At 41.4% G+C, this 17,530-nt stretch overlaps 1 protein-coding gene across 5 annotated transcripts in view; it reads right to left on the bottom strand.

Annotated features, from left to right (window-relative positions):
* Stil (STIL centriolar assembly protein) overlaps positions 1-8,197 on the bottom strand; it is a 41,102-nt gene extending 32,905 nt beyond the window's left edge. For all 5 annotated transcript variants that reach the window (XM_021200130.1, XM_021200126.1, XM_021200127.1 and 2 more), the window contains exons 1-5: positions 7,968-8,197; positions 5,210-5,294; positions 3,423-3,530; positions 1,594-1,706; positions 934-1,121 (exon numbers count right to left, since the gene is read on the bottom strand). Coding sequence is in view for 3 of the 5 variants with exons in the window: in XM_021200126.1 (XP_021055785.1) it covers positions 934-1,121; positions 1,594-1,706; positions 3,423-3,530; positions 5,210-5,220 (420 nt within the window). In the remaining 2 variants the exon portion in view is untranslated. The remainder of the gene's footprint in view (positions 1-933; positions 1,122-1,593; positions 1,707-3,422; positions 3,531-5,209; positions 5,295-7,967) is intronic.
* Between the last annotated feature and the right edge of the window lie 9,333 nt (positions 8,198-17,530).

Here is a 17,530-nt window from a genome sequence, read left to right as displayed (position 1 = left end):
CACAAGGTGCCATGCAAACTTCCAAGGAAGGCAAGCACAAGGACCAGCATGGCACAATAACCCTAAGGGAGCGATAGCAGTACATACACCTTGGTGGTAACTAACAGCTTTCTAATTTGACTTCAGGCTCACTCAAGAGGGAAGTCATGCCAGAGCTAGAAACCTAGCCAACCACCCAGGGCTGGAAACGTCATGGATTTTGGAAATCCTTCAACTGCATAAATCCTAAACTAAGTACATTCTAAATATTTATCCTCTATACACAGGTACATGTAACCCTTACACCTCAAAAAAACTTCTCTTTGTAACAGGAGACCATTACAGAAAACCACAACTGATCAAAATGCAGAGATTAAGTCCTAAATAGAACACCTATAACATAACTCCTGCACCTAAGGCTCAGGAATCACTGCTGAAGAGGACAGAAAAATTGTTAAGGGCCAGAGAACAGGACATTTCATGTGAGATTATTTCTACTAGAAATGTCAGATAGGCTACATTAATGAAGTCTTGTCAACATGGCTGCCTAAATAAGTCCCAAATGGTGACAACACTCATAGGCATGCTAACATGGCAGGGAGAAATCTTATGAGATCTCAACCTTAGACGAAGAGGTATGGGCAACTGGGAAAGGTTGAGAGTAGGAGACAGTCTTCCCTAGGGAACTGCACACTAATTGGTTATCCAATATGAAGCAGTCAGTGCTGAGGTAACATTATATAGAGAAGGGTGAAATTGTGTGTGTGTGTGTGTGTGTGTGTGTGTGTGTGTGTGTGTGTGTCCCTAACAATAACTTTTTGAAAGGCCAGAAATTTGAGAGTGCGGATGCACATGAGAGGGGTTGGAGGGAGAACAGGGGCAGATGGTGCAATTATGTCATAATTTTAAAAACTAAAAACTACTATAAAAAAGAATGTTATCAATAAATTTCACCTTTAAAGCTGAACTGAAGTCATCTGCATTATGAACTATCACATCTCTTGAACCAAGTCCTTGAGTATGAACTCTGCAGGGAATCAGAAAATCTCCAGGAAGAGAAGCAGTAGGGGTTCTTTCTAAGCATTCAGATATTTCTCGACCAGGATCAAAGCGATCTATGGTTAATGTCACACCTTCTTCATCTGCAGAACAGAAATATTTCTATTATATAGCATGCTAATTAAAAACATAAAACCAGCTGGGCGTGGTAGCGCACACCTTTAATCCCAGCACTCGGGAGGCAGAGGCAGGCGGATCTCTGAGTTCGAGGTCAGCCTGGTCTACAAAGTGAGTTCCAGGATGGCCAGGGCTATACAGAGAAACCCAGTCTCGAAAAACCACACACACACACACACACACACACACACATAAAACCACCAAGCAGAACTACATTTCAGCAAAATATTTTTATCATACTAAAATCTTACCTAAAAAATGATAGCTTATGTAGTCTACCAGGTGACTACATCATGATTCTGTAGTTTTACTCATATTCATATCCATGATGTACAGCAAAGAAATTAGCAAAAGCACATGCAATAGCCAGCTGAAACCAATGCATATTCTACAACAGCCTGTATGTGTATTTTTGTTTTTTTTTTAACAACATATTACCTTCATCCACTGTGAGAGAACCAAGTAAGAAGCATGGCACATTTTTTTTATTCTGCTTAGCATGACGATAAGCAAGTCGGATGGCCTTTTCAGTTACCATAAGCTTTGGCTTTCTGAAAAATAAGAAAGGTTTTTTCTGAATGTGATATGCCTAATGTCCACCTTAGGAAATATCCACATTAAATAAAAACCTTCTATAAAAGTACTGATTAAAATGTAGCAAAGAATTTTAAGAATGTACACAAAGACAATCATCTAGAGATCCCTAGTCAAGAAACCCTGTAAAAGGCTAGAGGAAGACAAGGACACCTGGAAACCAGACTGGCCATAAGCTGACAAAAAAGGTATAAATTGCCCCACCCCCACCCCCACCCCCAAGTTCTGCCTAACCTGGGCCAGAATACAAACTGACAAACTAGGAAGCTGATATGTTTCTATAAATAAAGATTGACAAAAATGGTCACATTCATTTCTTTATATATCATTTATGTCTGATCTCAGCATTCTTGAATACATAACATATTTAAAACAAAACAGCTAGTCACGGTGGCATAAACCCTTAATCTCAGAACTCAGGAGGTGCAGGCATCTCAGAGTTTGAGGCCAATCTGATCTACATAGTGATCAGATTCAAGCCAGCTAGAGCTATGTGGCAAGACAAGATCCTGTCTTTAAAAGGGGGGGATGGGTAAGGGGTGGAAGCTGAGGAGATGGCTTAGTAGATAAGAGCTCATACTGCCCTTCCAGGGGACCTGAGTTCAATCCCAGCACCATCAGACGCCCTATACCCTGTAATTCTAGTTAAAGGGGATCTGGCCTCTTCTGGCATCTGCGCTAACATTATTAAAAATAAAATGAATCAGGCTAGAGAGATGGCTCAGATAAGAGCACTGACTGCTCTTCCAGAGGTCCTGAGTTCAATTCCCAGCAACCACATGGTGGCTAACAACCATCTGTAATGGGATCTGATGGACTTTTCTGCTGTGTGTCTAAAGACAGCCACAGTGTACTTATAAACATAAAATAAATATTTTTTTTAAAAAGAGAGAGATTATTTCTCAAAGCATAAGGAAAAGTTAATAAGCAGATGGAATTTTTATCTGATAAAAACTTTAAGTGAGAAAGTTTTAAAAAAAAGAACAGGTTGAGCTTCATTTTCCTGAAATACTTGGGACCACAAGTACTTCAGGTTTGGGAATATATGCATATGCAAAATCTTGGAGATGGAACTCAAATCTAAACATTTAAGTTCACTGATGCTTACAATTATCTTAAGAGTCTGAAGGTAATTTTTATATAACTCTAGTCTATTTAGATAAAAACGTAGAATGGACCACTTTATAGTATCTTGTGAATGCTCAATAAGTTTCAGATTTTGAGGGCAAGTGTCTTTACCCACTGAGCCATCTTGCCAGTTCAAGCTTCAGATTTTACAATCTGGGGAAATGGTTCCTACTACACAAGCAGAAGGACCTGAGTGTGGATCTTCAACATCCACATAAAAGATGGGTGCAGTGGCACCATTGGTCTCCCCTCATGCTTGGGGGAGGGGAGGAAGATGAGCTGGCCAGCCGGCTCACTGAGAGCCAAGTTCCAGAGCTAGTGAGATCGCGATTCGAAAGAGAAGGTGAAAGCAATAGAAGACACTGGACACCAGCCTTTGGTTTCCACCAGTGGGGACACACACGCGCCGCACACACACACACATAAAAGGAAAAAATTGGACTTTGGGGTTTAGGTAGCCCAACTCGTAATTAGTAATAACGTCAATCAGGTCTGTCTTACATATTCTGATTCAGCTTACACTTGACTTGAAAAGAGAAACATACCTGTAGTAACTGAGATGTAAGTAGATGCACTCTCCAATTGGCATTGGGTTCCAAAGTGCCAATTTTGATGGGGGAAAATGGAAAGGTACCATTTTGCTTGAAGGAAACCTTTAAAAAAACCAACAATTAAAGTACAAAGAAAAGCAAAAAGGAATATATTTTATAAGAAAGTTAATTCTCTGGCGTTCCAAGTCCTTACCAGGCCAAGACTAGAAATACCAGGCCAGCCAAAACAAACAAACAAAAAAAGTTAAGGGTAGCCATGTTAAGGACTTGATTATGACAAAAAAGACCACCAATGCTTTCCTGAAGAGTTATGCTGAATATTGAACACATATATAAAATGCCTTAAAATTATCTCTATTTCATTGTTAAATGTTCAATGCTGTCTTTTTTCCCCTCATTTTCCACAGTTCATAGTACCTTTAAAAATCAATCAATAATAATTACTTTGGGTTTATTTCCTTAGTATAATAAAGAGTCATGCCAGCTAAAATCCTAACAATACTACTTATAAACTATATGACAACAAATTGAATATTTCTATGCTGTATTTTATGATCATTAAAAAAATACTATATGGGGCCAGGCATGGTGGCACACACCTTTAATCCCAGCACTTGGGAGGCAGAGGGAAGCAGATCTCTGAGTTTGAAGCCAATCTTGTCTACATAGTGAGTTTCAGGACAGCCAGGGCTATGTAGAGAGACCCCGTCTCAAAACAAACAAATTTAAAAAAGAAAAAAACTACAGCAGTATGACCCAACAGAAGGGTCAGGATTAAAGTAAAAGAAATATGAGAGCCTCCCTGGGCCATGTTTCCTATTGTCTACATCCAAAACATCTGGCACAAAGGAAGCAACAGAGAATATAAGAGCTCCCCATCGGCATAACTGTAGTTTAGAAGAAGAAAAAAATCCATATGGCAGCATTAATTGCTCTTCTCTAGGGGGAAATAATGGTCCAAAGAACTAAACCACCTAAGCCAGGCTGCCAGGTCCTCCATGGAATAACAGACTAAGAAAAGCAGGGACAGGTGGCCAGCTCCTCCTCCCTACTATACAGAAAAAGAATCACTTCAGCAAACATGGAGAATCTTGGGATGGCCAATGTGAGATGATTACCACCAAGGACTCAGTGCTTAGAAAGAAGGAACCCAAAAACTTTCCATTCCTCTAGGGTGGAAATGGGCAATCTTCTAATTTATAGCCTCAGTCTAGGTAATTTCTAAAAAAAAAAAAAAAAAAAAAAAGTCATTAAGTGTAAGAGGAAAGGGAGCTAGAATGTACTAAATCCCTACATATGCCCATGCCTTCCATTTAATATGCCTTCTTAATACTTCCTGGTAATCAATTAGAAAGTGATCACCATCCTCATTATCGTGAGGGGCACAGTGAATGAACTAGACCAGGGAGCCACCATTTTAACTGTGGAGCCAGATATCCCTGGTTCTGAAGACTGTGTTCTTTCTTCTCTCCAGCATTCCTTCGCAAGCTAATGTGGATAGCTATAAAAAAATCACTGCGTGAAAATATTTTGAAGGTAGGCATGGAAGCATATACCCGAGTCCCAAAGCTTGAGAGGCGGAGGAAGTATTTAAATGAGTCTGTTGTTTTAAGATCAGCCTCACAACCAACTATAGCTCCAATTCCGAGGGATCAGATACCTCTGGCCTTCTTGGGCAGCAGAAATGTATATGTTGCCAATATATACATATAGGCAAAACACTTATACACATAAATAACAAAATATCTAAATATATACTCAATAAAATAAAATGTCTGTACCTGGTATTCATCTGGAATTACAGGCTGAAGGAACTACAGGCTCTGTATTTGGTGAGTGATTTATTCAATTTGTAATCCTCAGTACCTTACAGAAATAAAGAAGTATTGTTAAACATAGAAGAAGGATGTATAGCAAATGAGGACCATTCTTAACCATATAGTAGCAAAATAATTGGCAAAATTAAGTTGCTTATATGAAAAGTAACAGACTAATAAGATTAAATGCATGTAAATCACAGGATGTAGCTTTCTTGCCTACTTTGTGTAAGGCCCTATATTCAATGTACAATACAGAAAAAAATAAAAGATTAGATGTTAGCAGATTTTGATTGCTTTTATACTCCAGAGTCATTCAGCCTATAAAGTAACCTCAATAGTTAATTTAGCAACAAATATACCTACTCATTAAAGGAAGCACATGTTTCCCCTAAATCTCTTTTTTCCTTTCTTTTTTTTTTTTTATTTTTTTAAATACAAGGTTTTGTGGCACAGAACTTTAATCCCAGCACTTGAAAGGCAGGCAGGTAGAGGCAGGTAGATGGACCTCTAGGTTTGAGGCCAGCCTGGTCTACATAGTGATTTCTGCCAGGGTTATGTATTTTGTTCTTTAGTACTGAACGAACCTATCCAGTTGGAAATTAGACATACGGACTTGAAACTAAAAAGAGGTAGAAACTAAAGGTGTACAAAACAGTAGTGAGAATAACCAGTTAAGTATGACTATATACAAACCAAAAACACAGATTATTCCACAAGTCAGTTTGTGGGGACAGAGATCTTCCCGTTCATTGTCACACGAGTGAGTTTGTTAGCAGGGCATGGTGACGCACGCCTTTAATCCCAGCACTTGGGAGGCAGAGGCAGGCGGATTTCTGAGTTTGAGACCAGCCTGGTCTACAAAGTGAGTTCCAGGACAGCCAGGGCTACACAGAGAAACCCTGTCTCAAAAAACCAAAAAAAAAAAAAAAAAAGAGTGAGTTTGTTGATGCATATGTTCATTTTAGTTGTTTATAAAAATGTATCATAAAGTTTTCTGTTTGGGCTTTCTGGGGACATTGAGGCTTGTGTCCCACCCCCACCCACCCAAGTACTGGGATACAGGCACACACTACCAAGCCCAGCCAACACATATGTAATTTTCAAGTCTTAATGTTTTACCTTCTGCGCATTGTTTCGATTTCAGAAAAAAAAAATATCGTCTCAGGTAGACAAGGAGGTTAATACTGCTGTTACAAGGCTAGTGATTCAGTTCTCAGCATTCGAGGTAGAAACAAAGAACAGAATCTGGAAAGTTGTCCTTTGACCTCCACATGCACGCAGTGGGACAGACTTCTGCTCTCACATACACATATCACATATATAGCACAACAGCAATGCTAAAACAATAGATAACAATCTAGGGCCTTACTTAAGATGGCTCAGAGGATTAAAAGTGCTTGCTATCAAAACTAACAACCTGAGTTTGATTCCTAGGACCTACTGGCAGAAGGAGAAGCAACTCCTGAAAGTCATCCTCATATCTCCACACGTGCACTGTAGCATACATGTGCACATGCGCACACACAAACACACAATAAATACATTTTAAACTCCAATGAAATTTTTAACAATGAATCATCTGACTCAAAGAGAGAGGATTACTAACAAAGATGTAAGTCATTTAGAAGAGATCTTTTGTATATAGTCTAAGGTTAAAAATATTGGGAGAACAAAGTTCTACTGGATATAACCTTTAAGGATCAACTAAAACTTATCCCAGAGATATGGGACTTCTTGAAATACAGGCTTGTTTTTTGTTTGCTTTTGTTTTTTGTTTTTTTAAGAAGCCTTTCTTTAGCAGTTGACTGTCATGGTATCAATAATTACACTGCTAACTCTACCTCCACAAAGTATGAGTTTTCCTCACCAACCGGAGTGTTTAAGTGCCTGTCTCTCCTTTCACGAATTAGGTCTTTCTCATCTGAAAACCACCAAATGAGATTTGATAACTAGTTCATCTTGACAGTATTACATAAGGCTAATAGAGTCAAAGCTGTACAAACGTATACCTAATAAAAATATTCTGCTCAGGAAATGTCTTCACTGTGCAGCAAATGAGGACCATCAAGTCACCCTCCCCTCTTCTCCCTCTTACCCATGGAAAGTTCTTTCTGTCCTTCCACCTTAGCTGATCTCCTCAGCCCTTCCAGATTTACTGACAAGTCCCTCCAGTGCTTTCCCCTGCTTAGAAAGTCAATGGCTTTTCTTCATATATAAAATAAAAACCCTTCATATTAAGGTCCTACCCAATTACTGCAACCATAACCCCTGGTCACTCATCCTCCAGTCCTAACTCGACTATCTGCAGTCGATAGGACTACACAGGCTGTCCTCCCCTTCCTTTGGAATTTCATACTAAATCCTATCATCCAACCCCCAACACGAACGTGCAATCTCTCACGGTGACATTACTGTCTGTGTTCAGACACAATACGTCCACGCCTCACTTTTGACATAGGTCTACTTCCTGTAGACCACCGTGTATAAACACGTAATAGATTCATTACACAGTCTGGGTCAGATAGAAAGAATGCAAAAGCGAGGATCAGGGTTTCAGTCTCCAAGAAATTTCTACAGTGAAGTCAATCTGAGGCACGTCACAATGTAAACGTCTTTCCCATTTTTTAGCAGTGAGGTCCGCCTTCTTTCTCCCCTGGCGGCCCTGTGGTCATCGGTCCCACCGCGCTTACTCCGACCTTACAGGCCGCTTGTTACTCACCGGGCTTCCCGGGCCCGGAGGGCGTCTCGGGGAATCCGAAGCTCGAAGATCCACCGTCGCTGTTGTCACGGCCGCCGCCAAGCTAGGGTTTGGTTGTTGGGCCCGTTTGTTAGGCACGCAGAGGCAGGATCCAGGTAGCTTCTCAGATGACTGCGGCCCCGCCTCTAGGACGTTGGGGTCGCGGGAACCGAGGCGGCAAGCGCCCGCTGGAGGAAACCAAAGGGCGCGCCGCGCCTGCTGATTGGCCAGAAGCCCGGCCAGTCCTGCTGCAGGGGCGGTAGCACGAGCGTCACGCAACGTCTCAGCCGCAGACTGCTGTGACGACCAATCGGAGCCCAGCCTGGGATTAGCGCTCGCCCTATCCCAAGGTTCTTTAGAGAGCGGAGGGCGCCACCGCAGCTCCGTGTCACTACTCCGAGGATTTAAACCTTCATTTGGTCAACGGTTAAGTTCCGGTTTGGCTGGCATTGGCCAAACGCATGCGCAGTAAAAAAAAAAAAAAAAAACCTTCCGGGCTGATTCGCTGGAAGTGCTTCTCGCACAGATTGCGGTCTGACTGCTGGGATCCACTCACCCGAGCTTGGTTCTCCCCTGTAATTCCTGCGCTCTTCCGAAGCAGGTGCTGAGACAGGAGGCTCGCCATGAGTTGGAGACAAGCTGGAATTATTTAGAGACCCTGTCTCAAAAAGACTAGAGTCTAGTCTTGAGACTAGTGTGGTGCGCCGCCTTAGTCCCAGCTTTGAAGAGGTGGGTGGAGGCAGAGTGATAGTTCTAGGTCTTCTAAACTACGAAGCAAATCAAAAACCAACTTGGTCTACAGGAGACCCTGTCTCGGGGGAAACAGTTTTCAAGCCTTTGGATGGTCAGAGATAGAGGAGATTAAATTTGCTTTAAGTTTCTTAAGCATGATCAATTATTCTCGTTGAACAGAAAACACTGGTGGTTATTTATACTTATTTCCAGTGCTAATATTGGGGACAGTTATGGTGTGTGATTTTTGTGCGCGTGCAGCCAGAGGTCTATGTTGGAGATCTTTGAGATGATCGGGCATTCCTTGTAATTTAAAAAAAAAGACTTAAAAATTAAAAAGGAAGCACATCTACAGTGTTAGGGGAAGGTAGCAAACGTGTTCTTAGGATTAGTTCATGTTACATTAAACTTGGTGTATTTTTTAAAAGGCAAGTAAAAATCTAAATACATAAAAGACTTTAGTAATAATGTATCAATATTGGGTTAATAGAAACAAATGTACATACTTATATAAGATGTTTAAAAAATAAGGGAAAGTGCATGGGAGGTGTGCTTCATTTTTTTTTTCTGTATATCTGAGCCTGTTCTGGGAGACTAGTATGCAGCTAAATAGTAGTGTAGGACTCCATGTGCATGTGCAGGGTCCTGGGTTGAGTGACTAGCACCACACAATAAGTAAATACTTCTGGGCCTGTCGAGATAGCTCAGTGGTTAAGAGCACTTGCTGATCTTGCAGATCATCTAGGTTGCCGGCATCCCGGTTAAATAGATCACAGTTGTCTTCTGGCCACCTTGGGCACACCCACCCCTGGCTGCCACACATGCATAATCCATAAATAAATCTTAAAAGGTTACAAAACCCAGTGGTAGTGCACACCGTTAATCCCACCACTGTGAGTTCGAGGACAGCCTGGTCTACAGAGCTAGTTCCAGGACAGCCAAGGCTCTCTTGGAGATCCCTGTCTTAAAAAAAAAAATCAGGAAAAACAAGAGGAAACAAAGGACAAGCTGAAGCATACATTACCTTTTGAACAACTAAAACATCATGAGAACTCAAGTGTCAGCAAACTGAATTAAACATTTTATTGACACTGTCTTCTAAGCAGAATGTATATGTAATGTTATGCATAAATACTTGTTTGTTTTGAGACAGGGTCTCATACAGTCTATGTTGATCTTGAACTATGTAGGTAAAGATGACCCAGATCTCCCTACCTATGCCCTTCAAGTGTTGGGATTGTAGGCATGGGCTCCCACACCTGGTTTATGCCATTCTGGGGCTTGAACGCATGACTATCAGCTCTTGGAAAGCAGAGGCAGGCAGATTTCTGAGTTTGAGACCAGCCTGGTCTACAGAGTGAGTTCCAGGACATCCAGGGCTATACAGAGAAACTCTGTCTTGAAAAAAACAAAACAAAACAAAACAAAAACAAAAAAGAAAAAGAATCCTGCCAGCTAAGCTACATCCCCTGCTCTGGTGCATAATTACTTTATATCAAAATGGAAAATGATTGTCCTTGGCAAACAAGACGACTGCCCTGAAGACAACCTGGGTGTACATTTTTAGTCAGTTTTCTTTGCAATATTGTGATTGGCATGTTAAGCAAGTAAGTGCTCTGCTACTGAGCTACATCCTCACCCCCCAAACACCTCCTTTTTTAAAAAAAGTATTTATTTTATGTATATATGTACACTGTAGCTGTCTTCAGACACACCAGAAGAGGGCATAGGGTCCCATTGCAGATGGTTGTGAGCCACCATGTAGTTGCTGGTAATTGAATTCAAGACCTCTGCAAGAACACTCAACTGCTGAGCCATCTCTCCAGTCCCCAACCCTCCCCCTTTTTTTTTCTTCAAAGTCAAGGTCTTGGTAAAGTCCTTAGGTTGTTGGCCAGGAACTTGCAGTGTCCTGAGTAGAGAGGCTCCCAGGCTCCTGAGTAGAGTGGGTTACAGGTATATTCCATCATGCCCAAATGGCCCACCTGAAGATTCTTTACTGCCACTGCATAACACTTCACAGCTTTTCTCCAGCACGACTGCACCTGAGAACCTGCACTATTTCTGGGAGATACCATTTAAGATGAACCTCAGAGAATACCAGAGGACCTGGCTCACCTAGGTCATATGGATAGGCATTTCCCCTATGGCTCAGCAGAAAGCATAAACAAGGCCTGTGATTGGTGGAACTAGAAATACTGCTGTGACTGGTGCAAATACAATTCTTCATTTGCATGCCACATTCACATAGTCCTCCTTGCTATAAAACCAGGCTTTAACCTCACTTTTTTAAGCCGGCAGGAAGTACTCTTCTATGCTGCCCCCTAGTGTTGCAACATGAGACCCAATAAAAGGCTTCTGAAAAATGAAAATTTTAATGGCTTTATTTTAAAATTGGAAAGACCGCTTATTTTTAAGAAAGCTTGTATTTCTGGGTATCTTTAAATATTTTCTATGAGTAATGTTAAATGCAACCAGCCCAGTGGTACCATTTAGTCTCCTGAAATTCACTTTCCTTATCTACATATCGTACACTATCATGAATGAGTGTGTGTCAGTGTATTAAAAGGCTGTCAAATATTGCTATGCTAGGTATTCTAGAGTTAACATTTCTGATAAAGGAACACCATGATCCCATATTTGAAGAGATTAAGGGAAGTGATTTGTTAAGTCACAAAAGGCTAACATATAATGAAATAAGAGCTACAAATGCTACCAAGGACCTGTTACACACTGAACTTTGTGTTAAATGATCATAAGTTTAAATGATGTGGCAAGCATAAAACAAGGAAAGTACTGTTTTACAGGCTAGGTAATAAGAGGTAATTATCCAAACCCAGTATGAATTTAACCAGGATTGCCTGCCAGGTTAAATAGACTGACTTCATACTGTGTGAGTCTTTGATCCTTATTTAAATATATATTGTACATCAAGACACTGGAGTTTCTGTGGCTACTGACCTTTACAGAGAAAGACTGCTGTCTTGCTCTTATTTGTTTCACAGAGAACCATTTCACCTGTATCATACTTTTTAAAAAAAGTATTATTTGGGGCTGTATGTATAGTTTAGTGGTACAATATATAAGTGTTATAATTATACAATGTACAATTATACTAACTATAATTATATTATATATATTTATTGTATATTAGGGATATATGTTATATAAATATATAATATAAATAATGCTAGTTATAATGGGAAAAATTCATCCACAATGCTATATCCTAACTGCTGTAGAGTAACCATGTCCCAGTAACTGTGTGTTCAAGTTCACATGTTGGAAAAAAGTTTTTGAGCATGATCTCACTATGTAGCCCTGCTGATCTGAAATTCACAGATATCTGCCTGCCTCTTCATCCTAAGTGCTGACATGAAGGCTGTGAAAATCTTAACTTCCAATGGGATGGTAGAAAGTGGCTGATTGGATGAGTAGCTCATGAACAACAGTACTTATGAGTAGGAGTCCTGCTCATATACAAGATCCCCAGGGCGCTTTCTTTTTCCTTTCTACCCTCAACGTCATATGAACATGGAAGCAGGCCCTCACCTGATACTGAGTGGACCAGTGCCTTTATATTAGGTTTCATCACTTCCATAACTATGAGAAACTTTGTTATTTAAAGACTAACCAATCTGTGGTATTCTGTTATACTGGCCCAAGTGGAAAAAGACACTAACATCAATTAGTTTTGGAAAATGGAGTTTTCTTTCTTATTTTTCCTCCTCCTCCTCCTCTTCTTTCTCCTCTTCTCCCTCCTTCTCCCCCTCCTCTTCTTCTTCCTCTTCCTCTTCTTTTCTTTCTCCCTTTTCTTTCTCCCTCTTTCTCTTTCTTTCTTTCTTTCTTTCTTTCTTTCTTTCTTTCTTTCTTTCTCTTCTTCTTTTTTGAGACAGGGTATATGTAGCCCTAGGTGTTGTGAAAAACTATGTAGATCAGGCTAACCACAAAGTCTCAGAGATCCTTCTCAGGGCTGGAATTAAAAGCATGTGCCACCATGCCTGGTTGGATTTATTTTTCTCCTTACTCTTTTTCCATTCTGTCATAGTTAGCTTCAGCTGTTAACATAAAACTAGTCACCTGGAATGAGGGAAACTCGTAACTGTCCAGATCAGTTTGGCCAGAGGCCATGCCTGTGAGGGATTTCATTAATTCTTATTGATATAGGAGGGCCCAGCCCACTGTGAGTAGTCCCATCGCTAGGCAGGTTGGCCTGGGCTGGAAGGTAGCTGAGCAAGTCAATAAGCAGTGTTCCATAAGAAGCATTCCTCCATAGATGCTGCTTTAGTTCCTGTTTAGTTCCTCTGGCTTCACTTGATCATGGGATGTATCCTGTAAGCCCTGAATCTATCCATCTATATCATCTATCTATCTATCTATCTATCTATCTATCTATCTATCTATCTATCTATCTATCTATATCTAAAAAGCAGGGTCTTACTATGTGTCCCTGGCTAGCATGGAACTTATACATATACACTTGCCTCTGCTTTCTTGGATGGAAGGCTTGTGCCACCACATTTGATCCTTTCCTCCCCAAGTTGCTTTTGGTTCTGGTGTTTATCACAGCAATAGAGACGCAAACAAGGACAGGTATCCATTCCAAGTGGTCAGCCTTAAGCGTATATATCTGTAACATCTGTAACATGAGTTTGATCCCTAGAACCCAGATGTTGGGATGAGAGAAATGACTCCTGCAAGATGTCCTGTGAATGTACCTGTGGCATGAGCTCTCTCTCTCTCTCTCTCTCTCTCTCTCTCTCTCCCACACACACACACACACACACACACACACACACACATACACACACACACACTGTAATAAAAAAGCAACTTCTATGTTGCTCTTTTAAAATATTTTACAGACAGTCTTTCTGGCTTGGCCTGATTTCTTCATCCTCCTGCCTCCATCTCTCAAGTGCTGTTGACTCAGAATCTCTGATAAAACTTCCCAGGAACAGGAAATTCTCCCTTCCTGAACCAATATATTTTATAACTACATTCTAAATACTTTTTCTTATATCCACATGTAAGTGTATTCCTCATCAAGAAGGTTCTCTCTGCGGAGACCTTTCCAGGAATCGTTAACTTGTCAACATACAGAGAAAACCAACTGTGGGGTGCCCAACACTGATGCACCCAACATCACAACCCTACACAAGGCTCAGCACATCACAGAAGCAGGGGCTCGGGGACAGATTGTAAAAGCCAGAAGACAAGGGTGTCTGCTATGAGACAATGTCCTGTACATGAAAGGGAAGAGGCACCAATGCAATCTCAGAAACAAGGTCACCTACGCAGGAGCTGCGCAGTGATGACACCCATCGATATGTGACATAAAAAAATCTCACAGGGCCTCATCCCTAGAGGAAGAGCGCAGTGGTTTGAATGAAAATGGCCACCACAGACTCATGTTTGAATGCTTAGTCATCAGGGAATAGCACTACATGGGAAGGATCGGGGATTACATGAGGCCTTGTTAAAGGAAGTATGTCACTAGATGTGGGTTTTGAGGTTTTGGAAGCCTAAGCCAGACCTAGAGGCCCAGTCTCCTCCTCTTGCCTAAGGATCTAGTTGTAGAACTCTCAGCTACTTCTCCAAAACCATTTCTGCCTATGTTTCCCACTAATTTGATAATGAACTATTAAATCTCTGAAACTGTAAGCCAACCCCATTATAAATGCTTTCCTTTATTAGAGTTGCTGTGGTCATGGTGTCTCTTCACAGAAACAGAACACAGACTAAGACAGAGAGCTACAGGCAGTTAATGGCCGCTGAGATGGGGGTGCGTCAGTCTTCTCTAGGGACAAGACCCCTGATAGGTTATCCTGTCCTGAGGAGTAAGCCCTAAACATGCATATACAAGCAATACTAAGTGAACTTAGCAGGCCACATCTACATATGTGCGTGTGTGTGTGTGTGTGTGTGTGTGTGTGTGTGTAACAATAAGAAGGGCATGCCTTTGAGAATGAGGAGGACATGGGAGGAACTGAAGTGTGCAGGAGGAATAAAAATTATGTAAATGTAGTAACCATGTGTGAAATTCTTTTTTTTAAGTATGTTTTCCTTATATGTATGGGTATTTTGTCTGCAGACCGAATGTATGCCCGCCAGGAGGAGCAGGAGCTGGAATTGAAGTTACAGACAGTTGTGAGCCATTGTGTGGGCACTGGGAATTAACCCTGGGTCCTCTGCAATGGCAGCCAGTGTCTTTAACCCCGAGCCATCTCTCCAGTCACACGGAATTCTAAAAAATGTTAAAGTCTAAATTTAAATAAAAGAAACCTTTCAGCGATGCCCAGAAGTGTAAAGAGTAAGGGCTATGTTACAGACTGTAGACCCTCACCAGACACTAAGTCTGCTAGGGCTTCGACCTTGCTCTTCACCACCTCCTGAATTTTGAGTTCTCTCTTACGATTATGCAAAGGATTAATTAGCTCTCTTTTGCAATATAACATATGTTCCATTCTGAGGGGGATGGAGGCAGCCTGGGATATCAGCACTGAGTTGCCCTCCGCAGAAAAATACAGATGAAACTGTGTTACACCCAACTCTGACTACTCCCTGGCTTTTGTGTAGTGGTTTCTATAAATTGCAAGGCTGTCCTGGGAATGATGGAGAGAAATTAGCAGCTTTTCTAGCTCCAGTTCTGCCCACAGCTGTAACAGATCTGATTTCCTTTATTAATTTTTGGTATCCCAGTTTCTTCTTTCAGAACGTGCTAAGCAAGAAACCCGAGAGACCAGTTATACCTACAAAAGAAATGCATCCAGTAACACCTCCAGGAAATAGCCTTCGGTGTACTAGATGGTTATGAAAACCTGTTTACAAATTTTGCAGCCTACATTCAGAATCACGTAATGAACGACTCATGTCCCAATAGCATGCGGTTTCGGTCCTGTCTAGACAACAGTCTCTCAAGCAGCTTTCAAGACTAGAGTGAAGATACCCAGTGCAGAACAGAACAACGGAATAACATGGGATTTGATGGGGGATGGGCACACAAAAAAGGCACAGCTAATCTACTCTGGGGGACTCAGAGAAAGCTGCCTAAAGGTGGTCAAACGAGCTGAATCATGAAAAATTAATAGAACACAGACAGTCAAGAGGAAGGAAAGTAATGGGAACAACCATTTGCCTCTAAAGGATAAATTCTTACAAGAAGGATGGACAAATGGTGACAAGCTACAATTTCTAAGCCCTGAAAGAGTACATTAGTAACATAGACATAGTCTGAGAAGATTGCCTCAGCATGGAGTATGTGCTCTCAAAATGGGTCGGAGAGATGGCTCAGCTGTTAGAGTGTTTCCTGCTATTCCAAAGGGCCTACACAGGGCTGATCCAACCGCCTCTCGTTCCAACTCAAGAGGCCTCTGTGGGCCAGAACACCCTGAACACTGCCAATACACCACTCTCTCTGTGCATCTTGGACCTCCCTGTAACCCGGGAGTAAAAGAACATCTAGTAGAGAAAAATCCAGTCAAATTAGTATTTTATGTTTTAATGTCGCCCAAATTAGCTAACATAAGCAAATTAGCTGGCACATAATGGGCATTCAAAAAAATGAATGTACCTATGAAAGAATGAGGTGTACATAGGTCAGCTTGTGGATATTCTGAGTTTAGATAGGGAATGGCCCCTTAGGAAGTGACATCCTCCTAGTCTATATCTTTTAGGTGAGTATTTCTGCCTGCAGAAACACTCTGGTCTGGATCTGAACTGGAGAGCGGGAACTCCTGAAAGGGAAAAGGGCTGCGAAAAGAAATATGGAGGCCTTGGCAAGAATTCTGATCAAGGCTCGAATTTTTATTGTTCGGACTTGCTTAAGTACAAGGAAGGGTTAGGAAGGGTTCCCAGCATGCCCCTGAGTCCTTTGAAGTTGTCGCGGCGGTCCGAGTGATGGTGGGCAGTCCGAGGGAACTGGGTAGCACTCTGGTATTCCTGTGGAAAGGGAGTGGTTAGTGGGGGCGGGAGACACCAACATTTAGGTACTGTTACTGCACATCTAATTGTTTGCACTTAGGTGAAACTCATTGCTTCCTCCAAGATACTGAGACAAAATGAATCTGTAACTAAGAGAATATGGATTCCTTGGGGACAAATTAAGATTAAGATGCTGAGGTTGACCTTTTGTGCAGCAGCAGGCTGAAATGTTAAGCACCATTGTATCCTGGTATCTCATAAATCCTGGCCTCTTTGGCTTGTTTCATGGACGTAATCTCTCTAAGCATTGCATAATCTAGCACATTTTACTAAAGCTAGGGTACCACACGAGAGTTTTGGAACTGCAGCAGCTTTAATAAACTTGGCTCATGATTGGGGAGACAACCACTAAAGTGCTTGCTACATAAGCATGAGGTCCTGAGTCCAGCTGCTAGCATCCATTTTCCCAGATACCTGTAAACTCAGCACTGGGGGGAGTCTCCAGGGCTCAATGGCCAGACAATCAAGTTTAAGATTTGATGAGACTTTTACTGAAAAATGACTGTAACGATAGGTACAGTAGCACACACCATTGACCCCAGCAGAAGAAAGCAAATCTCTGTGAGTTTGAAGCCAGGCTGATCTATATAGAGAGTTCCAAGATAACCAGGACCTAAAAAAAAAAAACAAAAAACAGATATACATGTAAATAAGACTGATTGCAGAAGATCCCTGATGTCAACTGTGGCACACATGGACACACACACACACACACACACACACACACACACACACACACACACCTGATGTTAACCTCTGGTCAACACACATGCACACATTCATGGATACAGAGTAAGAAAAAAACATAGCTTAAGATTCCCTGATAGTGGGGC

The sequence above is a fragment of the Mus pahari genome, chromosome 6, assembly GCF_900095145.1.
Source record: "Mus pahari chromosome 6, PAHARI_EIJ_v1.1, whole genome shotgun sequence".
NCBI classification, from domain to species: Eukaryota; Metazoa; Chordata; class Mammalia; order Rodentia; family Muridae; genus Mus; species Mus pahari.
Note: the sequence above shows the minus strand (reverse complement) of the source record. Positions and strands in the feature narration are given on the sequence as shown.